This window comes from Tupaia chinensis, unplaced genomic scaffold, assembly GCF_000334495.1.
Source record: "Tupaia chinensis unplaced genomic scaffold, TupChi_1.0 Scaffold000146_1, whole genome shotgun sequence".
Taxonomy (NCBI): Eukaryota; Metazoa; Chordata; class Mammalia; order Scandentia; family Tupaiidae; genus Tupaia; species Tupaia belangeri.
The window spans coordinates 802288-823394 of record NW_006159616.1 but is presented as its reverse complement, the minus strand read 5'-3'; the positions used below and the strand labels follow the sequence as shown (position 1 = coordinate 823394).

At 40.8% G+C, this 21107-nt stretch overlaps 1 protein-coding gene across 1 annotated transcript in view; it reads left to right on the top strand.

The window, feature by feature from the left end:
- The window catches only part of KDM1A (lysine demethylase 1A), a gene marked incomplete at its 5' end in the record, with an annotated part of 91646 nt that overhangs the window by 25144 nt on the left and 45395 nt on the right, over window positions 1-21107 (top strand). Inside the window, 2 exon segments of the mRNA XM_014586525.2 lie at window positions 11955-12014; window positions 18846-18979. Coding sequence (XP_014442011.1) covers window positions 11955-12014; window positions 18846-18979 — 194 coding nt within the window.

The following is a 21107-nucleotide window of genomic DNA, read 5'->3' as shown; positions in this document are numbered from 1 at the left end:
GGATTGCGGCATGACCATCCCCCCTGGGGGGTGATTTCTCGCTTTCTGTCTCTATGTCTCTCTCTGTCTGTCTGTCTGGCGAGCGCACGCGCCCTACAGTGAAAATCTCTCAAAAAAAAAAAATTGAATGTATTCAGTGTATTGAAAATCTGAAAGACAAAATATTTTGGACTGCCCATAAAACTTTGATCTGATAGAATTTGTCTAGAGGAGTTGAAAATTGATTTCTTCAAAAGAAAAAAATCAGTGGTCCTAATAGTATCACTTTATATTTGAGTAGGTTCTTTGCTTCTAAAGTGCTCTGATAACCATTGCTGCAAGAAGGGTGAGACTGGGAACCAGCAGTTAGTGTAATGGCTCTGTTGCTGTTGTAGGCGACTGCGGTTTGCGTCCCGGACCCAGTGGCTTAAAACTCACGCTGGGTGCGTGTGTGTGCATGCCCAAGATCCCAAGAGGAGAATGGAGGAGAAGGGATTGCGGCGTCATCATCCCCTCTAGGGGGTGATTTCTCGCTTTCTGTCTCTATGTCTCTGTCTGGCGAGTGCATGCGCTCTATAGCGAAAATCTCTCCAAAAAAAAAAGAATGGTGAGACTGATCCCAGTTGGTAACAGGCATGGATGGTGGTTGCCAAATACTGGGTTTGGCAGTACGGATAGTTATGGTCAGAGTTCCAGTGGATACTTTTTTTTTTGCCATAGGTGGCTGTGTGCACTCACCAGAGACAGAGGCAGAGAGGGAGGGAAAGTGAGAAATCATCCCCCAAAGGGATGGCCACATTGTAGCCTTCGCTTCTCTTCTCTGGATTTTGGGTAGGCTCACACGTACCTGGTGTGTTTTTCAAGGCACCAGGTGCAGGACTTGCCCTGTGGAGTTAGCTGTGTGGGGTCTAGCGCCTTAGCCGTCATGCTGCCTGCTGGTTCCAATGCTTTTGTTTTTCTTTAATCGTGCTGTAACTATTCTCAAGTGGCTTACCCTAGGTATTCCTCTTTGATTTCTTTCTCTCTACCTACAGATTGATTCAGAGTAGCTTTCCATGAGAATTAACTCAAATTACCTCCACAGGAAAGATTATAGTATTCTTTTGGGTCATCTGAAAAGTCATGACGCTTTTTTGCATAGAAAAACAGAAAAATAAATCATGACTTTTCCAACAACCCAATATTTCTTACCTCTTCCTAACTGACGACCCTCTTTATAGCTTTCACAGAGGTAGCTGGGGAATTTATTTCTGACAGTTACGTGTTTTGCCACTTTGACCTACTAGTTTAAAATTGATTCTTAAAATAATTTCAAGTTATATTATATGAAGTATGATGCTGCATACGTTCAGAAAACAGACCTAGGATTCATTTTCTTGCTGTTTTTTTTTGGCGGGGGGGGGCATCATTTCAGTGTTCTGATTTGGAACTGTACTCCAAAATAACTTATTGGAGGACTGAGAAAAAAATGTGATCTAGACCAATTCAACAGAAATCTTGTATCTTGAGAGACACGGCGAATGGACCAAGATAGTTAACATGGTTCCAACTCTCAGGTAATATATACCCTAGCATGAGACACGCAAGGATACAGGAATGTACAGAAATGTATGGCAGAGGGAACCAGCAGTTAGCGTAATGGCTATGTCGCTGGACTCCCACGTAGTCGACTGCGGTTCGCGTCCCGGACCCGGTGGCTTAAAACTCACGCCGGGCATGTGTGCGTGCGTGCCCAAGATCCCGAGAGGAGAATGGAGGAGAAGGGATTGCGGCGTGACCATCCCCACTGGGGGGTGATTTCTCGCTTTCTGTCTCTAATGTCTCTCTCTGTCTGTCTGGCGAGCGCACGCGCCCTATAGTGAAAATCTCTCAAAAAAAAAAGAAATGTATGGCAGAAGGCAAAATACTCTCCAGTGTTACGTTGTAGTACAAAATTCTAGAGGAATTTACAGGCCGAAAAGGTAAAGGGTAGAGAATTGGTAGTAAGGAGGGGAAGTTTTTTGTTGTTGTTGGTTTTTTAATTTTTTTAGATTTTTTTGCCATTGGGCATGTCTGTTCACCGTAGAAAGAGAGAGGGAAAGTGAAAAATCACCCTCTCGGGGGATGGCCATGCCATAGTCCCTTCTCCATTCTCCTCTTGAGGTTTTGGGTGGGCCCACATACCTGGTATATTTTTTTAAGCTGCTGGTTCGGGACTTGAACTAAGGAGCCAGCCATGTGAGATACAGCGTTTTAACCACCACACCACCTGCTGGTCTCTGGAGGGGAATTTTTTGATTTGTTTTAGAGAATTTTGCTATAGGATGTGTCTACTCGCCAGAGAAACACAAAGGAAGGAAATGAAAAATCACCCCCTAGGGAGGATGGCTGCCCTGCAATCCCTCTCTTCCATTTTCCTCTTGGGATTCTAGGCATGCACAAACACATGCTGGTGTGAGTTTCAAGTTGCCAGGTCTGGGACTCGAACTGCAGTCTTCCATGTGGGAAACCAGCACCTTATCCACTATGCCACCTTTTGATCCCAAGGGGAAGATGGTTTTTTTTTTTAAAGAATTTTCTATTTATTTAATTCCATTTATTTTTATTATTTTTTAATTAGATCAGGCTGAGACAGAGAAAGGGAAAGTGAGAAAGCAGGCCACCAGATCTAGGACACGAACTGTGGTCGACCATGTGGGAATCTAGCACCTTTAACCACCATGTTACCTGCTGGCCCCGGGAAGTTTTTTAAAAAGTAAAATAGAGGGGCCAGCAGGTGGTGTGGTGGTTAAGGGCACTGGGCTCCCACATGACCGACCACGGTTCAAGTCCTGGACCTGGCAACTTGCTTTCTCACTTTCCCTTTCTCTTTCTGTGTGTCTCTCTGGTCAAATTAAAATAAGTAAATAAATAAATTTAAAATAATTCTATAAAAAAGTAAAATGGATACATTTTTCTAAACCAAATAATATTTCCCCAAGTATGGAGTTTCTCATTCTGTTTTTTTGGAGAGGTTTTTGCCATCGGGCATGCGCGCTTGCCAGAAAGGCAGAGAGAGACAGACAGAAAGTGAGAAATCACCCCCCAGGGTTTTTGGCCACACTGCAATCCCTTCTCCGTTCTCCTCTCGGGATCTTGGGCATGTACGCACACGTGCTTGGTGTGAGTTTAAGCCAGTGGGTCCAGGACTCAAACCATGGTCAACTACATGGGAGTCCAGCGACATAGCCATTACGCCAACTGCTGGTCCCAAGTTTCTCATTCTTTTTAATCTACACACATTAATTGTACAGCTATAATATATTTCAGACACAGTGCTAGATTCTGAGGGTTAAAGACTAGTTTCTTCTGCAAAGAATTCATAGCTTAATTTAGGGTTACAGAAAATAATAATTAGCTTGGGAACCAGCAATTAGCATAATGGCTATGTCACTGGACTCCCACGTAGTCAACTGCAGTTTGTGTTCCGGACCCGGTGGCTTAAAACTCACGCCGGGCGCGTGTGCGTGCATGCCCAAGCTCCCGAGAGGAGAATGGAGGAGAAGGGATTGTGGCGTGACCGTCCCCCCTGGGGGGTGATTTCTCGCTTTCTGTCTCTACGTCTCTCTCTGTCTGTCTGGCGAACGCACGTGCCCTATAGCGAAAAAAACCTCTCCAAAAAAAGAAAAAATAAATAATAATTAGCTTCAATGAAGAAACAATACAGTGAAAGTATGTACAAAGTACAGTGAGAACTAAAAAGTTTTTTATTACTTTTTAAATTGACATAAAATTGTGTGTGTTTATTTTGTACAGTATCACGTTTTGAAGTATATGTGTTGTGCAATGACTAAATCATTAATATGCATTACGTCATGTAGTTACCACTTTTGTAATGAGAACATGGAACATCTCTCTGAGCATTTTTTAAAAAGATGTATTTAATTTTATTTATTCATTCATTTATTTTAATTTAACCAGAGTGAGACACAGAGAGAGTGAGTGAGTGAGCAAGAGATTGAGAAAGTAAGAAAGCAAGCCACCAGGTCCGGGATTCGAACTGTGTTGGCCATATGGGAGTGTCCAGCGCCTCAACCACCACTCCACCTGCTGGTCCCCTCTCTGAGTATTTTTCAAGAATATAGTATATTACTAATTATAGTCACTATATCATATAGTAGGTCGGTCTCTCAGTGTTGTATTTAAATGTTTGACCTGGAGCCTCCCCTGTAGCACGGTGATTAAGGGAGCTGGATCCCACATGGCTGACCACAGTTGGAACTCTAGCCCCAAAGGCTGGAAAAACATGCCACACACACTTGCATGTGTGCCAAAATCTGGATAAAAAGAAGGAAAAGAGGAAAAGGGATTGTGGCATAGCCATGCTCCACTGGAAGGTGCTCTTTGTTTCTCTCTCTCCCTCTGGCAAGCGCACCTGCTGTCTGGCAGTTAAACTGAGAATAATATTGTTTCTCCCCCAAATTGGATTTTGAAAATTTTACATTAAACATGGAGGCATGAAGTTGGGCTTTTATGAAGCAGTTTTAGTTTTTGTTTTTTTAACTGTTTATTACTTTTGGCTGATAAGAATCATTGAATCACACGCTACCAATTTGCTTGGTTTTTGAAGGACTGAAATGCTTAGTGTATGATTCATTTCATTGTTGATTTTGTTTTATTATTAAGGTGAAATAGTTTAGCTAGCAACTTTATTTTGATAATTTCATTGGATTCTTTTTGGATTTATTTGGTCTAATCATGGTGTAATTGAAGAATGAGATAACTTGGCCTGTGAGAATTTTTTGCATCTGCAAAATGAGAATTATTATGAGGATCAAATAATAAAATAAATCTCTTTTAGTGTATAAATTTATGAAATACAGGGGACCAGCAGTTAGCATAATGGCTATGTTGCTGGACTCCCACATAGTTGACTGCGGTTCGCGTCCCGGACCCGGTGGCTTAAAACTCACGCTGGGCGCGTGTGCGTGCGTGCCCAAGATCCCGAGAGGAGAATGGAGGAGAAGGGATTGCGGCGTGGCCATCCCCCCTGGGGGGTGATTTCTCTTTTTCTGTCTCTCTGTCTCTCTCTATCTGGTGAATGCACGTGCCCTATAGCAAAAACCTCTAAAAAAATTTTATGAAATACAGAATTAAACTGGAAATAGGATTAGTGTTTATTCAGAAAAAAGTCAGGTGAGTCATAGCCTATTTTCATAATGTGCCACTTACAAAATAGATCTTTTAGGTATCTGTTAGCAGTATGCGTATATAAAACTTTCGTTTTTTTTGTTTTGTTTTTTTTTGTGTGTGTTTTTTTTGTTTGTTTGTTTTTTTTAAATTTTTACCAGAGGGAGAGAGAGAAAGTGTGAAAAGCTAGCCAGCAGGTCCAGGACTTGAACCGTGGTCAGCCATGTGGGAGTGTACAGCACCTGAGCCACCACTCCCCCTGCTGGTCCCAGTGTATAAAACTTTTTTTTTTTTTTGGAGAGATTTTCACTGTAGGGCGCGTGCGCTCGCCAGACAGACAGAGAGAGACATAGAGACAGAAAGCGAGAAATCACCCCCCAGGGGGAATGGTCACGCCGCAGTCCCTTCCCCTCCATTCTCCTCTCGGGATCTTGGGCACGCACGCACACGCGCCCGGCGTGAGTTTTAAGCCACCGGGTCTGGGACGTGAACCGCGGTCGACTACGTGGGAGTCCAGCGACACAGCCATTACACTAACTGCTGGTTCCCCCAGTGTATAAAACTTTTTAATGAAATCTTGGTGCTTCCAGCACCTTAGTCTAGTACTCTGGACTGTGCTGCCTACACCTGGGCCTATGATTGTTCTTTTACTAGGAGATCAGGAATTACGTTTAGTATCATCCTTTTTTAAAACAGGCGAACAATTGGAAAGTAAGTTTTGTTATGAAGACACATCTTAAACATGGTAGTTGAGCAGCGTAGCAAAGTATCTCAATTATAAGCTTTCTTTGGAATATTTTGAAAAGTAAACTGTAAATCAAGACCGGTAGCAAAATAAGTAAGGATCTTTATAGTGTGTGAAAAAAGTCAACTCTTTCCATTGGCTTCTAAAAGCTTTGCTTTCCTCTCCAGCTTGTGGGGCTTTTACTTTCTTTATAGGATCCCTTCCAGCTCCTCACTTTACACCAGCAGAAGACTTCACGCACTAACCAGCAGTCTTACTTGTCCTTCAGTGGCACATGGAAGTTCCAGGAAGGCACCTGCTTCAAGTAGAACCATTTTTCTCCTTTAAGGTCCCAGAAGGCTATCAGTTTTCATTCAGCATCGTAAAGGACTGTAGCCCGGGGATTGCTGTTTGAGTGAAGCAGTTTTATTTTGGATAATTTTGTTGGCAAGTACTAACCATTGTTAGCAGTGTTCAAAGTACCCCTGAGGCTTTTCCTTTAGGCTAGTGTAGTCTACCTCTGTGAGCCTGATTTACTTGGCAGCATTCCTCCTAACTGCTGTAGATTATTCTGCCAAGAACTATAGTCACAAAGTTAGTTGGCAAGAGATGCATCAAGAGTGGTGAATGTGAATGGTGTTTTTATAGCTGCCTGTCATGCCAGAGGGGCAGGAGGGCAGCAGGAAGGACTGAAGGTCACTAATAATTCACTACCTTTCTCAGTTTCTGTTTTTCATTCTTTAACATTCATTTTGGTCATTTGTCTCTGTTGAACAATTCCTTTTTGAAACTAAAACTCTCCTTATGTTTATGAGATTAATTATTAGGTCATCGGAAAAGTCATGACGTGTTTTTCTGTGCAAAAATGTGTCATAACTTTCCTGACAGCCCAAGATATAGTTAGAATTTCAGACTCTCTGAGCCTATTGTCATATCACTTTCATGCTGTTTCAAAGTCTTTTATCACCATTCCGTGTCTTTAATTTCATTTTTGTAACCTGTCGCCTGAGTTTCCCATTGTCCATTGCTCTTCCGCTCTCCCGCAAGTAAAGCTGGAAAGTCCTTTATCTCTTTTATCAAGTCTGTCATAATGCCATGCATCTCCCTGTATAGCCTTTCTACTAACTGCTGGCCCCATGTCTCACTTATTTTCAATGTTACATTTTTATTTTTATGAATTTCACTTACCTCTAAATTATTTCAGTAGTACTTTTAATTGGATCTCTTTTATGTAGGTCATACCTTTTCCATCTAACCATTTGACCAGATTTATTTAACTAAAATATCACTTGTTTTGCTGCTTTCCTGCCACAGGTCACTCAGTTTTCTCCCATTACTGTAAAAGCACGTTTAAGTTTGGGCACTGCAGGTGACCCGCTTTACCTATCCACTTGGTCTCCCATTGCACTGTCAGACCACCGCCTTCATTAAGCAGGTGCTGTGTGGTTCTCAGCAGTGCTGCGTCTGCTTTCTTCTGGCCTTTCCCTCCCATTCTGTTGTATTTCTGTCTCTGGACTTTTCAGAAAAGCTTATCTACAAGTCTGTGCTAGCTTCTTTTCCTTAAAGAAAATAGTTGGTGTACATTTTTCGTTTTTCCCTGGTTAGATCATAAGCTCTTTGAAAATAGCAATCCTACCTATTTTTTGTGTATTTGTGCTTGGCGATTTTTAGATTGGTGTCAGTAAACTTTCAGTTGCTGAGACGAATAGGTAAGAAACTCAACTAATAATTTAGTAAAGTAGACATTTATATGTTTGAACATGGTTTTAACTTATGAAATGCCTTTTTCTCCTGCTAATGTATCAAGTTCAATTGAAATCATTAGGTTGGCAATCATTTTTATTCTGTAAACAGCCATATTGATAAATTTATGTTTAAAAATCATTGCTTCCTAGATGATTTAGAAATGTCTCAGTGTTGGAGTCAGCAGTTAGCATAATGGCTATGTCGCTGGGCTCCCATGTAGTTGACCGCAGTTTGAGTCCCAGACCCAGTGACTTAAACTCACACCAGGCATGTGTGCGTGCCCAAGATCCCGAGAGGAGAATGGAGGAGAAGGGATTGCGACGTGACCATCCCCCCTTGGAGGGGGATTTCTTGCTTTCTGTCTCTCTGTTTCGCGCTGTCTCTCTGGCAAGTGCATGCACCCTATAGCAAAAAACAAAAACAAACAAACACAACTTAAAAAAAAATTCTCAGTGTTTTCATATGGAGGCTACCACTTTGAATGTTATTTCAAGAAACTAGTCAAAATTTGAACCTGTGTTCCTGGGGACAAATCAATGATTCTCATCTTCACACTTGCCAGATAAAAGTATTTGAAAGTCAACATAAACTTCCTTTAAAAATCTTAGAAGAGTGGTCTCTTAAGTATTTGAATCAAGATGGAAAAATATCCATTAGTGTGGCCATAACTGAAGCGCTTCACCATTTAAGAAAGACTTAAATCTGAAGAAGATTTAGAGGACAGTTTAAAGGGTGTCGCATAAAATAAACCAAAAAGTTTGTATATTCCGACTTGGAGAAGATATGCACAAATAACCTGTATGGAGGGACTCTACTTCAAGTTTGGTGCATGGTGGTAGTTGGAATGAAAACGTAAAGGAAGTCTCTTGGGCAGGGGTGCCAAAATCAAGGTGATAGGAAGTTGCTTTTGAGTATTTTCACTTTCCGTTTTCACTTGTGCTCACAGAGGATAACTGCTGCGCTCCCCTGCTTTGACATGTCATCGTGCCCCTGTCCGAAGCAGAGCTCTAGGCTGGCAAGAGCCGCAGAGCAGATACATAAGGTGTTTTCAACGCGCTCTAATCAGGCACTACTTGGACGGGAAGGTAGCTTCAAGTGCGCGTTGTGTGTTGTGTTTAAGAAACTGGTTTTAAGAATTAGTTCAGAATACAAGGAATAAAGGTGATTCTTTTTAGCTATCATTTTTGGAGAGTAGGCATCTTCAGAATACTCGTGAATGTATTATAATTAGAGAGAAATAGCTGCCTCATCTTTTACTTCCAAACAAGTTAAACCTTCAACAAGTTGAGAAAGAAATACCTTTCTTAATTTAATTTTAAGGACTTTTTTCTCCCATCATTTCTTGTTATCTACTTATGTTAGCTTCTGCTCAATTTCTTTCTTATTTCTCCACTTAAATACTGCTTTGTTGTGTCATTTCATTTTTGACTTTTTGTTGTTCTGAGAAATCCCTTTTAAAGATCTTACCAGGATATTGGGACCAGCAGTTAGCATAATGACTATGTCGCTGGACTCCCCATGTAATTGACTGCGGTTCGTCCCGGACCCGGTGGCTTGAAACTCACGCCGGGCTCACGTGCATGTGTGCCCAAGACCCCCAGAGGAGAATAGAGGAGAAAGGACTGCGGCATGGCCATCCCCCCTGGGAGGTGATTTCTCGCTTTCTGTCTCTCTGTCTCTTTCTCTGTCTGTCTGGTGAACGCACACGCCCTATAGCAAAAAAAAAAACCAAACAAACAAACAAAAAAAAACTCTCCAAAAAAAAAATTTAAAAAGGGACCAACAGTTAGTGTAATGGCTATGTCGCTGGACTCCCACGTAGTCAACTGCGGTTCGCGTCCCGGACCCGGTGGCTTAAAACTCATGCCAGGCTTGTGTGTGCGTGCCCAAGATCCCAAGAGGAGAATGGAGAAGGGATTGCGCCGTGACCATCCCCCCGGGGGGGGGGGTGATTTCTCACTTTCTGTCTCTATGTCCCTCTTTATCTGGCAAGCGCACGCCCTGTAGCGAAAAAACCTCTCCCCCCCCCCCCCAAAAGAAAGATCTTCTTACCAGGATATTGAATATTTTTCATATTTCTCCTACATATTCTTATCAAAGAACAGTATCTTTACTGGAGTTTCTTTAATGTCTTTTTTCAAAAGCAAAAGACAAAAAAAGCCTGCTTTACCTTGTTGCTCTTTTGCAGTAAAATGTTAATTTTTTTTAAGCCTATAAGCCAAGGGTGAGAAATTCCTATTAAGTGCCATTAACTCAGGAAAAAAAATCTGTCAAGAGCTATTTGTGGGCTAAAATAATTAATTATTGGGACCAGCAGATAGCATAATGGTTGTCACTAGACTATTGCGTGGTGGACTGCAATTTGAGTCCCCAACCCGACAGCTTAAAACTCATGCTTAAAACTCACGCTGGGTATGTTTGCATGCAGAGATCCTAAGAGGAGAATGGAGATAAGGGATTGCTATGTGGCCATCCCCCGGGGTGATTTCTTGCTTTCTGTCTCTTTGACAAGCACACACCCTCTATAGCAAAAATCTCTAAAAAAAAAAACATAGTTAATTATTTTATTGAATGGCATGTAGTTGGAGAAGAAGGAAGATGATAGGAATAAGAGTAATTCATACTGAGCAGCTTGCTTGACTGTGCTTTTTGTTATTTTTCCCCTAATTTTTTAAATGTTTACTAATAGGACAATTTTTACAATGTGATTTTTCAACACATGAATACAATGTGTAATGATCAAATCATGTGTGTGTGTGACCTTGTCCCATAGAGGAATGCTTCCTCACTTCCCTTCTTTCTGTTTGTCTCTATCTCTGTAACAAGTGCACACGCCTTCTGGCAAATTAAAAAATAAGTTATTCTTGGAAACTATATTCGTTTTGTTTTTCAAATACAACCTAGTGTTCTGATCTAGGTTGATTCTATTTAGAACCCCCCAAAAAGCCAATGACAATATTTTTTATGACTAAACCCAGAACTACTAACAATGGGTAGTTTGATTTAAACATTAAATTAAGCTTAAAATGTAGGGCCTGCTGATTGGATTTAGTAACCCAGTCATCTCTTTGTGATTATATGGCCTTCTCCAAGGGTTGTAAACAACAAATCATATACTTTGTACCTTTTCTTTTTATTTTATTTTTATTCATTGTCATTATGTTATTTTTTTTTGAAGAGAGAGACAGAAAGAGAGAAGGAAAGTGAGAAAGCAAGCTGCCAGGTTTGAAATTTGAACCGTTGTCAGCCATGTGGGAGTCCACCTGCTGGCCCCACTTTGTGCCTTTTCTGAGCAATGTAACCTTCTAGAACCTAAAGGACCCTAAAGACAACAACATAGTGACCTAATTTTAGAATGAGATTATATTCTACCTTCAAAGTGTGGCAAGACATATAATATTGTCCAGAATCATTTATTTCTAACTACACTATTAGTAAAGCTTGCTCAGGTTTAGATCATTGGGAGGTGGTGTTTTCCTGTCTTCCAAAGAGCACACTATGTAGTTTTCCCATAGTGTACCAGGTTGCTAGAAGCTTAAGGAATCATAGTGTCTGTGTTGGTGATAGAGTTTGGAAGAGTCTTGGATACAGTCTGTTCTGACTCTTTTAGATTGAATTTCCAAGCTTGATCTTTTTCTTGAAGTGTTTCTACACATCGATCAATGAGAATAATTACTCAGCAAGGCTTATTGTGTAGCCTGACGTAGAAGCTCCCCTAAGATCTGGTTTGCCTCCCTCTGTCCTCCGGCAGTGTGTCTCTGCAGTACGTGACATGTGGCTGCGTGTCTTACTAAGGAAGCACTGGCATACTCAGCTCTATTGTACCATCTACTGTGTTTGTAAATGAGACTTCTTTAGGAGCGGAACCTTTTATGCTTTCTGCTTTGAAGAGAAAGGGAGAATTTTTCGTTAAAATTGTTGGTCTTTTGCTTGTTGTATTCTTTTTAGAAAGAAAGTTAAAAGGATATTGAATTGATGCTGAATTTCCAATTCCAGGTTCTAGAGCCATGTCACACCACACCCACTCTCAGTCTAGCTGTGGGCTAGTAAAAGACATTTAAAATTCATCTTTCCCCATGAGACTGACAGCAAGGATTCAGTGATTAGAAATACTACGTATTTTGTTCCACTGCCTTTCAGCGAATCAACATGCAAAGTTGAAATTTCTTGACCAGAATTTGGAAGATAATGATGTAATTCCCTGGGCCTTGATTCCAGAAGAAGGAGCTCTCCTCTCCGAATATGGGTTTACTAGTTGGTGGTAAATTCATGAGTCCCCAACTATTAGGCCTTTATGTCCAGATATTATCTTAATTTATGGAGTAAGGTCCCTGAGTTCTCCTCTTTCCTTCCACAGGGCAAGCAGGAGGACTTCAAGACGACAGTTCTGGAGGGTATGGAGACGGCCAAGCATCAGGTGAGGGTGGCATTAGATGCTTGCCACTTAGTAGCAAGAGCCGCCATATCAGGGATTGATGCTTGCAAGTGGTTTTGGCTTGGTACCCACATTTTAACCAGAAGCTCAGGGGAAATTTAGCCCATAGGACGTAGTAGTATAGGAGAGAGTTTAGCCAGAACAAAAGCAAGCAAAGCCTTTTGAAGTCCTCAGGCCGATCTCAGCCCTCCACTCTTCTTTGTGTTTTTGAGGAGATGGCGGGTAATTTTTTTCCCCAGCCCCCTTTACAGTAATAGTAAACATGATACAAAATGCAGATTTAGGAATCATGGGACCTTTAAAAAGAAGTATAGAAGGAAACACAGAAAAGACCAGCTATAAGCTCAAAAGTTTTAACAAAAAATAGGACAGATATTCTAGGACTAGTCAAAGGAATTGATGCAGGCAAGTGACATCTTTTTAGAAATGGTCGTTAACGGCTGTATGGGGTACACCTTCTAATTCACATTACATAGTTATCATATTGCCTTTAAACATTGCTTCTCATGTGAAAGTTACCTCTTAAAGTTTATTTTTGAAATGCTTTTCCTTTTCAGACCAGTGTTTAGGAACAAGTAAATGAGTTATAGAGACCAGCATCTGAAACAGTTAAGATGTTAAGATTTATTGCAGGAATACAAAGTAACATGACTGAATTTCATCCTTTGCCTCTTGCGAGATGTTTTTGTGTCTTCCAGGGCTCAGAACTGGGATATATGTGTATTTTGATAAAACTGAAGTAGGTATTACTTCACTTTTGGAGGTTGTTCCTTTTCAACTGTTGAATCTACTTTAAAATTATTTGTCTATTGCATTTTACATTCAGCAGGTCCAGGGTGTAGTTTACTCTCTTGGATCGAAGGTAGTTCAGCATTATTATAGCAGTTGGTAATGAGGAGATCCAGGATGCATCTAGGATGGATAACCTTCAGGAATGCTTTTCATCAAATGATGCACAATTAAATGTTCCATGGTACTTTTGAGGATCAGGGATCACTTTAGAGCTTTAATTTTGAAGGAAGAAATTAATTTTCTTATTGTTTTTATTTTTTTTTTGTAACTATTTGCTCTTTTGCTTAAGTGAACAATATAGGGTATCGCTTGAAAGTGAAAGCAGACTTCCATATCAAACTGGTATTGCTGTTATAGAGCATGAATGTCTTGTGCTTCTAGGAGTGGTGGTGACTGGTGTGAACCCTTCTCGATCTCTAGGTCTTTGACATGCATTTGTGAGATGATCAGTTGCAGTTAGGAACATGTGTTTATGGATGCTCAGGGTTCTTCTCTTAACAAGGCTCATGACTCTCATGGTCATCTTGGGTCCAAGATCATATCTTCACTTCTTAAGATCCACCTCGATTTCATGTATAATCCCAAGTCTTAGAGCTAGAAGGGAGCTGGAGGCCATCTTGTCTAGCTTGCTGCCTTCAGACAGGTAACATTGTGCCTCTCCTATTTATAGATTAGGTCCTGGAACCCAAAGAAATTAAATAACTTGACCAGCAATACACCAACAGCTGTGGAGCAGGAGCGAGAACCCAGAGGTGTTGCTGCTTAGTGCATAGGTTGTTCTTATACTTTAAGCATCATTTAAAATAGATGTGTACCTTAAAAGGAAAAGTCTCAAGTTTAGATGCTTTTTCTTTTTCTCTTCCCTCTCCCTATTCTCTATTCTTTTTGTTTTAAAACCATAGTAGGACTTGATAGGTGCATCTCTAGTTTATCAGTTTCAAATAGTCTTCTTTGAGTAGAACCCATCAGGCTTTTGTTTTCACTCTTCAGCTAGAAATCTAAAAGTTACTTTATAAAAAAACCTCAGAGGCACATAAATTCTCTTGGAGGCCTTCTTTATTAATGTTTATGTCTCTATTTCACCATACTGTATTCAAGATGCTACTACCTATATCTTCCCAGAGTTGGGGGAAATGATTTCTTGGAACTGAGGACCTAGAATCTTACTCACCTTCCTCCCCATTTCCTCTTTCTCTAGTTGACCTATCTGGAAAGGTATAAATTACTCCCTTGAATATTTAACTACTTTTACTTTCTTTTGGGAAAAATGTGAACCAGATCATTAGAAAGGGCAGTTCTGCATTGTCATGGCTGAATCCTGAACAGTAATGTAGAAACTTCCGTGTGAAATGGTGAATGGGAAAGAATTATATAGAGACAATATTGGTATGTAGGCAGCCTTGGAGCTTTTTAAAAATTTAGATAGCATTCTTGGGAACCAGCAGTTAGCGTAATGGCTATGTCGCTGGACTCCCACGTAGTCGACCGCGGTTCGTGTCCCGGACCTGGTGGCTTAAAACTCACACCGGGCGCGTGTGCGTGCGTGCCCAAGATCCCGAGAGGAGAATGGAGGAGAAGGGATTGCGGCGTGACCATCCCCCCTGGGGGGTGATTTCTCGCTTTCTGTCTCTATGTCTCTCTCTGTCTGTCTGGCGAGCACACGTGCCCTACAGTGAAAATCTCTCCAAAAAAAAAAAAAAATTTAGATAGCATTCTTGAAACATTCTAAATTTCCAGAATACCACATTCCATTAAGTACCCACAAACACCAGAACCATATTTCAGAGCCAAGTGTAAATACTTCTGAATTATATATACTATTGGTAATTCTTTCTAATAGGGGTATTACTGAAGTCGGCTGTAGTCTAAGGGAGATACTTAAGAGACTATCCAAAGTGACCTATCACTTCATTTTGGAAATATCCCAAGTATGTTTTGATTTAGTTTCTGAACAGGTTAGGTTCCAAATTAACAGGATTTTTTGTTTGTTTCTTTAAAAGTTGGCTTTTTAACCTGCAGGAGTTTTTGCTGATTATTTATATCTATATTTAAATATATCAATGTGAAATATATTGCCCGAGAGAGAAAGCAGCCCTCATTGGGGCATGTCCACACTATACTTCTTTTTCCCTCCATTTCTCCATCCTGTCAGGACTATGAACATGCACACACATGTATCTGTCATGTTTTCAAACTACTGGGGCTGAGATTTGAACCATGGTCAGCTACATGGGATTTGATTCCCTATGCACAGTGCCCAACTGCCGCGTTATAGGATTGGCCCACATTTTGATTTTGGTAATAATGGTTTCCATTCCTTGAAGTAAGTCTTTTTTCTTTAAATACCAAAAGTAGGGGGATAATTACTGGAGAGAACTTTTTTTTTTTTTTAAAAACTGATATTGGAGCATTAAGAATAACTAGTTTTGGGACCAACAGATGGAGTAATGGTTACATTGCTGGACTCCCATGTAGTTGACCATGGTTCGAGTCCCAGACCTGGCGGCTTAAAACTCATGCGTGCATGCATGCCCAAGATCCTGAGAGGAGAATGGCGGAGAAGAGATTGTAGCCATCCCTCCGCTGGGGGATGACTTCTCGCTTTCTGTCTCTGGAGAACACATGCACACTATAGCAGACATCTCTCTTAAAAACAAACAGACAAAACTAGTTTGTGTAGATGTTGTATAAAAGATATGGGGAAGGTTATTATTGTAAGCATACATTAATGTCACAACTTCCGGCTTTAATCGAATTCGTTTAAACTTTTTTTTTTGGAAGATATTTTTGCTATAGAGCGCGTGCACTTGCTGAAGAGACAGAGAGATAAAAAACAAGAAATCACCCCTCCCCCCACCCCAGGAGGGAAGGCCACACGGCAGTTCTTTCTGCTCCGTTCTTCTCTCGGGATTTTGGACTTGCATGCTCATGCACCCCGCATGAGTTTTAAGCTGCTGAGGCTGGGACTCAAACCGTGGTCTACTCTATGGTAGTCCAGCAACGTGTAACCATTATGCCATCTACTGATTCCAGATTCATTTAAGTTTTTAACATTTGGTTTAGAGATACTTGGAGAGTGCCACATGACTTTTGTAAATAGCATTACTTAATTGTTAACATATTTTCAAAATTTCCGGAGTTAGCCAGCTGTATGAGAGTGGTTTTTGATAAGAATACTCACAATACGGAATCAAATATAATGCAAAATTGAGGGTTTTTTTTTTCTGTATGTTTCTCTAGCTGTGTTGACAAATAGTATTTTGAAGTGGGATAGACTTTTCAATGACCATTGATTAAACATATTGAAGATAATACAGCTAAGAAAGGAAATGCCTATTTAGTCAGGGAGAGTGGAATTTAATATGTTAACAGTGTACACTCATGATATACACAAAGAAGTAACTTCTTAAGAGAGATTTGGCTCTTTGGCCAGCTCCATAGATTGGTAGTTAAGGGATCTGGACCTCACATGGCTGACTATGATTTGAATCCTGGCCCTGGTGGCTTGAAAAAATGCCAGGTCTGTGTGCATGCGTGCCTGAAATCCTGACAGGATGGAGAAATGGGGAAGGGATTGTGGTGTGACCGTACCCCGTTGAGGGGTGCTTTTTCTTTCTCCCTCTGTCCCTCTCTGGTGAGTGAATACACCCTATGGCAATTAAAATGAGATTTGATTCAGACACTCAAGATTAAGTGTAGATGATAATGCTTCTTATTTAATATGAGATATTTTCAGTCTTAGTTTTTTTACTTGTTTTTTTTATTTGGGGGCAGGGGTTTGGAGACATCAAAACCGTATAGTTTTAGAAAGTTTTACATTACTGAAATAATCTGTACCTTGATAGCCAGCATTTCTTCCTTTCTCACCTTGACTTTATGCTCTTTCTGCAACAGTGCAGCTCTCACTTTATTTTTTCCCTAAGAAATAATTATCCTGACAGTCTTTTTATTTTAAATAATTATTAATTTAATTTATTACTATTTTTATTTTATTTGCTGTAGAGCATGTGTGTTCTCGAGAGAGAGAGAGGGAGAGAGAAAAACAAGACAGGAGAGAGGGAGAGTGAGAAAGCAAACCACTAGGTCCGAGACACGAACCATGTTCAACCACGTGGGAGTCCAGTGCATTAACCACCATGCCACCTGCTGGCCCCTATCCTAATGGTCTTAAATTTTCGGTTGAGATTAATTAAATGAAGATAGGTAATTTGATTCAATAATGTGAAACACAGTATTTATGCCCTTATGCCTTGATTATTCAGTGAAGAGTAGCCTTTCTCCTTGTCTTTAAGAACAGTGATTCTGGGACCAGCAGTTAGCGTAATGGCTATGTCACTGGATCCCCATGTAGTTGACTGTGGTTCAAGTCCCGGACCCAGCGGCTTAAACTCACGCCAGGGGCACACGTGCGTGCGTGCCCGCCCAAGATCCCGAGAGGAGAATGGAGGAGAAGGGATTGCAGCGTGGCCATCCCCCCTGGGGGGTGATTTCTTGCTTTCTGTCTCTTTGTCTCTCTCTGTCTTTTTGGCGAGCTCATGTGCCCTATAGTAAAGGAACAAAAAAAAAACACCTCTCCCTAAAAAAGAAAAAAAAAAAAGAACAGTGATTCTGAGTGTGTAGCCCACGTTAGCATTAGGCTTTTTTGCTTCACCTCTTGTTAACTGTTGTTTTTTTTAGATAGTGTTTGCCAGTTGTATGTCTTTGTGGAAACAGACCCCTGAAAGTTTTTCAGGCTTTACTTTACTCACCTTATTCTTTTTATTTTCCTAATCTTACTAATACCTTTTAAAATGTTTTCTTTTATTGTCCTTGCTTCCAACTTTTTGTTTTATGTGTTTTAGAATGATTAAACATGGATATCTGCTGCCTATTTTGTTACTTCCATATAATTACTAAAATAGTATTGGATTTTGAAACCTTTTAAATTATATCTTGATATTTTTATAAGCTGGTGGTTAAGTACATTTTTATAAGATAGTGAATGTTAGATAAGCCAAGTACAGTATATGTAACTGTATTTCTAGGAACACCTTATAAAGATGTTCATAACCACTGGTTTTTAAAAATACCAATTTTAAAAGTTTTGAGGGGCCAGCAGATGGCAGAATGGTTATGTCACTGGACTCCCATGTAGCCGACCATGGTTCAGGTCCTAGACCTGGTAGCTTAAACTCATGGCATGTGTGCTTGTATGCCCAAAATTCCAAAAGGAGAATGGAAGAAAGGGAATTGTGGTGTGGCCATCCTCCCTGGTGGGTGATTTCTCATTTTCTGTCTGTCTATCTCTGTTTCTCTGGCGAGCACATGCACTCTATAGCAAAAATCTCTCAAGTTATGAAATAACTTATTTATTTGTAGTATGCAGTATATGTGTACATTATTTGGTGTATGTAGTAACATTTTACTTACAGTATTTAGTAAAGCATTTCTAATGTTTCTGTCAAGAAAGGTAATTTCCTTTGTTTAATTTATCTCATTGCCAGCAGTGATTTTAGGAGAGCTGTTATGCCGTTGGTTCTGTGGGATCCTTTATTTTGATAGCCGATTACTGTGCCTCAGAATCGTCTCTCTATTCCATGCTCTAATTCTAAAAGAAGTCATGTGATTGTGTTTCTCACTGATAGCTTCTTTTGCTTTCCTGTTAGTGTACTTCCCTGTATTTTGGTTCTTTAGTTTTAAATTTTATTGTACCCTGTCAATGTGTTAATTAGAATATTATCCAATATTGTAAGTTATTTTATGGATGAAGAAATATTCTGAATGTTCTCTTATGTCTTATAAGGTATATTGTTTCACTAATTAGTAAACTAACTTGGGAGTGTTAATCTCTAAATAGTGGTTAATTTCTAAGGAAGTTTATCTTTGAGACAATTTGAAAGTTGTTTTTAAAAAGATGAGATTTGCGAATGAGGCAAAATTTTACAGAGCTCGTTAGGCAAAAAAGAAATGTAAGACATCACCGCCGACCCTCATTCCGTACTCACTCGCACTTTCCTAGAAGTCCTCTGCTTTCTTTGCTAGGTGTGGAGGGTGCAGCTTTCCAGAGCAGACTTCCTCATGACCGGATGACTTCTCAAGAAGCAGCCTGTTTCCCAGATATTATCAGTGGGCCACAGCAGACGCAGAAGGTTTTTCTGTTTATTAGGAACCGCACAGTAAGTTTCTTTTCACCTGGATAATTTCTTTTAAAAAACGCTTGTAAGTTTTATGAAGAACATAGGGGGAGGGGCCAGCAGATCGTGTGGTGGTTAAGGCACACATGGTGGACTGTAGTTTGAGTCCTGGACCTGGACTCACTCTCCCTCTCTGTCTTGCTCTGGTAAAATTGAAGAATAATAAATAAAATTAAGAAAATAATTCTAAAAATATTTGTTTTAAAACATAGAGGAAAATTTCAGGGAAGAAGGATTTAAGAATTAACTGTAATTATTATCCAGAGATAACAATTGTTAAAAATTAGTTGTTCGGGGGCCAGCAGGTGGCATGGTGGTTAAAGTGCTGAACACCACCCAGATAGTCAGCTGTGATTCAAATCTCGGACCTAGTGACTTGCTGTCTCACTTTCTCTATCTCTCTCTGCCTCTTTGTCTTTCTCTAGTCAAATTAAAATAATAATAAATAAAATAAAAAAAAATTAGTTGTTGGGGCAGCCAGTGGCCCAGTGGTTAAGGCGGTTGGATCCCACATGGCTAACTGCACAGCTGAGTCCCTAACAGGGCAGCTTGAAAACAGTCAGGGCCTGTGTGTGTGCCCAAAATTCTAAAAGGAGGAAGGAATGGAGAAGGGACTGCAGTGTAATTACTCCCATGGAGTACTTTCTCACCCTACGGCGTCTCCTCCATGGACTCTCTGGCAGTCGATCAGTTAATCAATTTTTAAAAAATAGTTGTTTTTTCGGGACCAGCAATTAGCGTAATGACTATGTTGCTGGACTCCCACGTAGTCGACCGCAGTTTGCGTCCCGGACCTGGTGGCTTAAACTCAAGCCGGGCGCGTGTGCGTGCATGCCCAAGATCCTGAGAGGAGAATGGAGGAGAAGGGATTGCGGCGTGGCCATCCCCCCTGGGGGGTGATTTCTCACTTTCTGTCTCTCTGTCTCTTTCTCTTTGTCTGGCGAGGGCACGCGGCCTATAGCAAAAACCTCCCCCCCCAAAAAAAAAGTTGTTTTTCCTTCAGGCATTTTAGAGAATGTATATGTAATTTTTATTTTCACAGATATTAAGATCCTACCTGCATGCGTTCTTTTGTACCCTTTTCAGTTTGTTTATTCCTCCAGTAAGTGAGAGAGAGAAAGAGAAAACAAGACAGACAGCTCCCCAACAAGGTCTTGGCATCATGACCCATTCCCAGCTTCAGCCAGCCCCTGGATCATGGGTATGTGTGCATCCAGCATACTCAGGATGTGAACCCAGTTGTGAACCCGGACCTGTCTGTGGGTCAGCTTCACAGAGCCATGTGTTACACTGTTGTGCCATCGGTTGGCCTCTGGATCGTTTCATACCTCATAAGTTCACATTTAAGAATCCTTGTTTAAAGTTGTTTTCAATTGCCAGAGGGCACATGTGCTCATCAGAGAGAGTGGAGGGGAATATGCCTGGTATGGCGTGGTGATACCTCAGTCCCTTCTCCTCCGTATCTCATATTTATCCCAGCGGGATTTTGGCATATACATGTTCCTTTGCGCTTTTCAAGCTGCCAGGCTAAGATTGGAACTGTGCGATTGGTCATGTGGGATCCTGCTGGTCCCTCACTTACCCTGTTCTGCTCGTCTGGTTCAGTCTTCTACTCTGGCCGAATGACTGTCTTCAGTGTCCGTGTAATATCTTGTGTGGGGCCAGCAGGTAGCATGTGTTTAAGGCACTGTACTCTGACATAGTCGACCATCATTTTGAGTCCCAGACCTGGTGGCTTGCATTCTCACTTTCTTTTTCTTTCTTTTTTGTTTTAGAAGAGAGATTTTTGCTATAGGGCGTGTGCACTTGCCGAAGAGGTAAAGAGTCAGAGAGGCAGAAAGTGAGAAATCATCCCCCAGGGGGGATGGCAACATCACAGTCCCTTCTCCTCCATTCTCCTCTCAGGATTTTGGGCACACACGCACATGTGCCCAGTGTGAGTTTCAAGTCACTAGGTCTGGGACTTGAACCATGGTCAACTACGTGGGAGTCCAGCGACGTAACCAGTATGACATCTGCTCGACCCCTCTTACTTTCCATTTCTCCCTCTCTGTCCTTTCCTGATCAAATTAAAATAATAATTAATAATAATAAAATAAGTAATAATTAA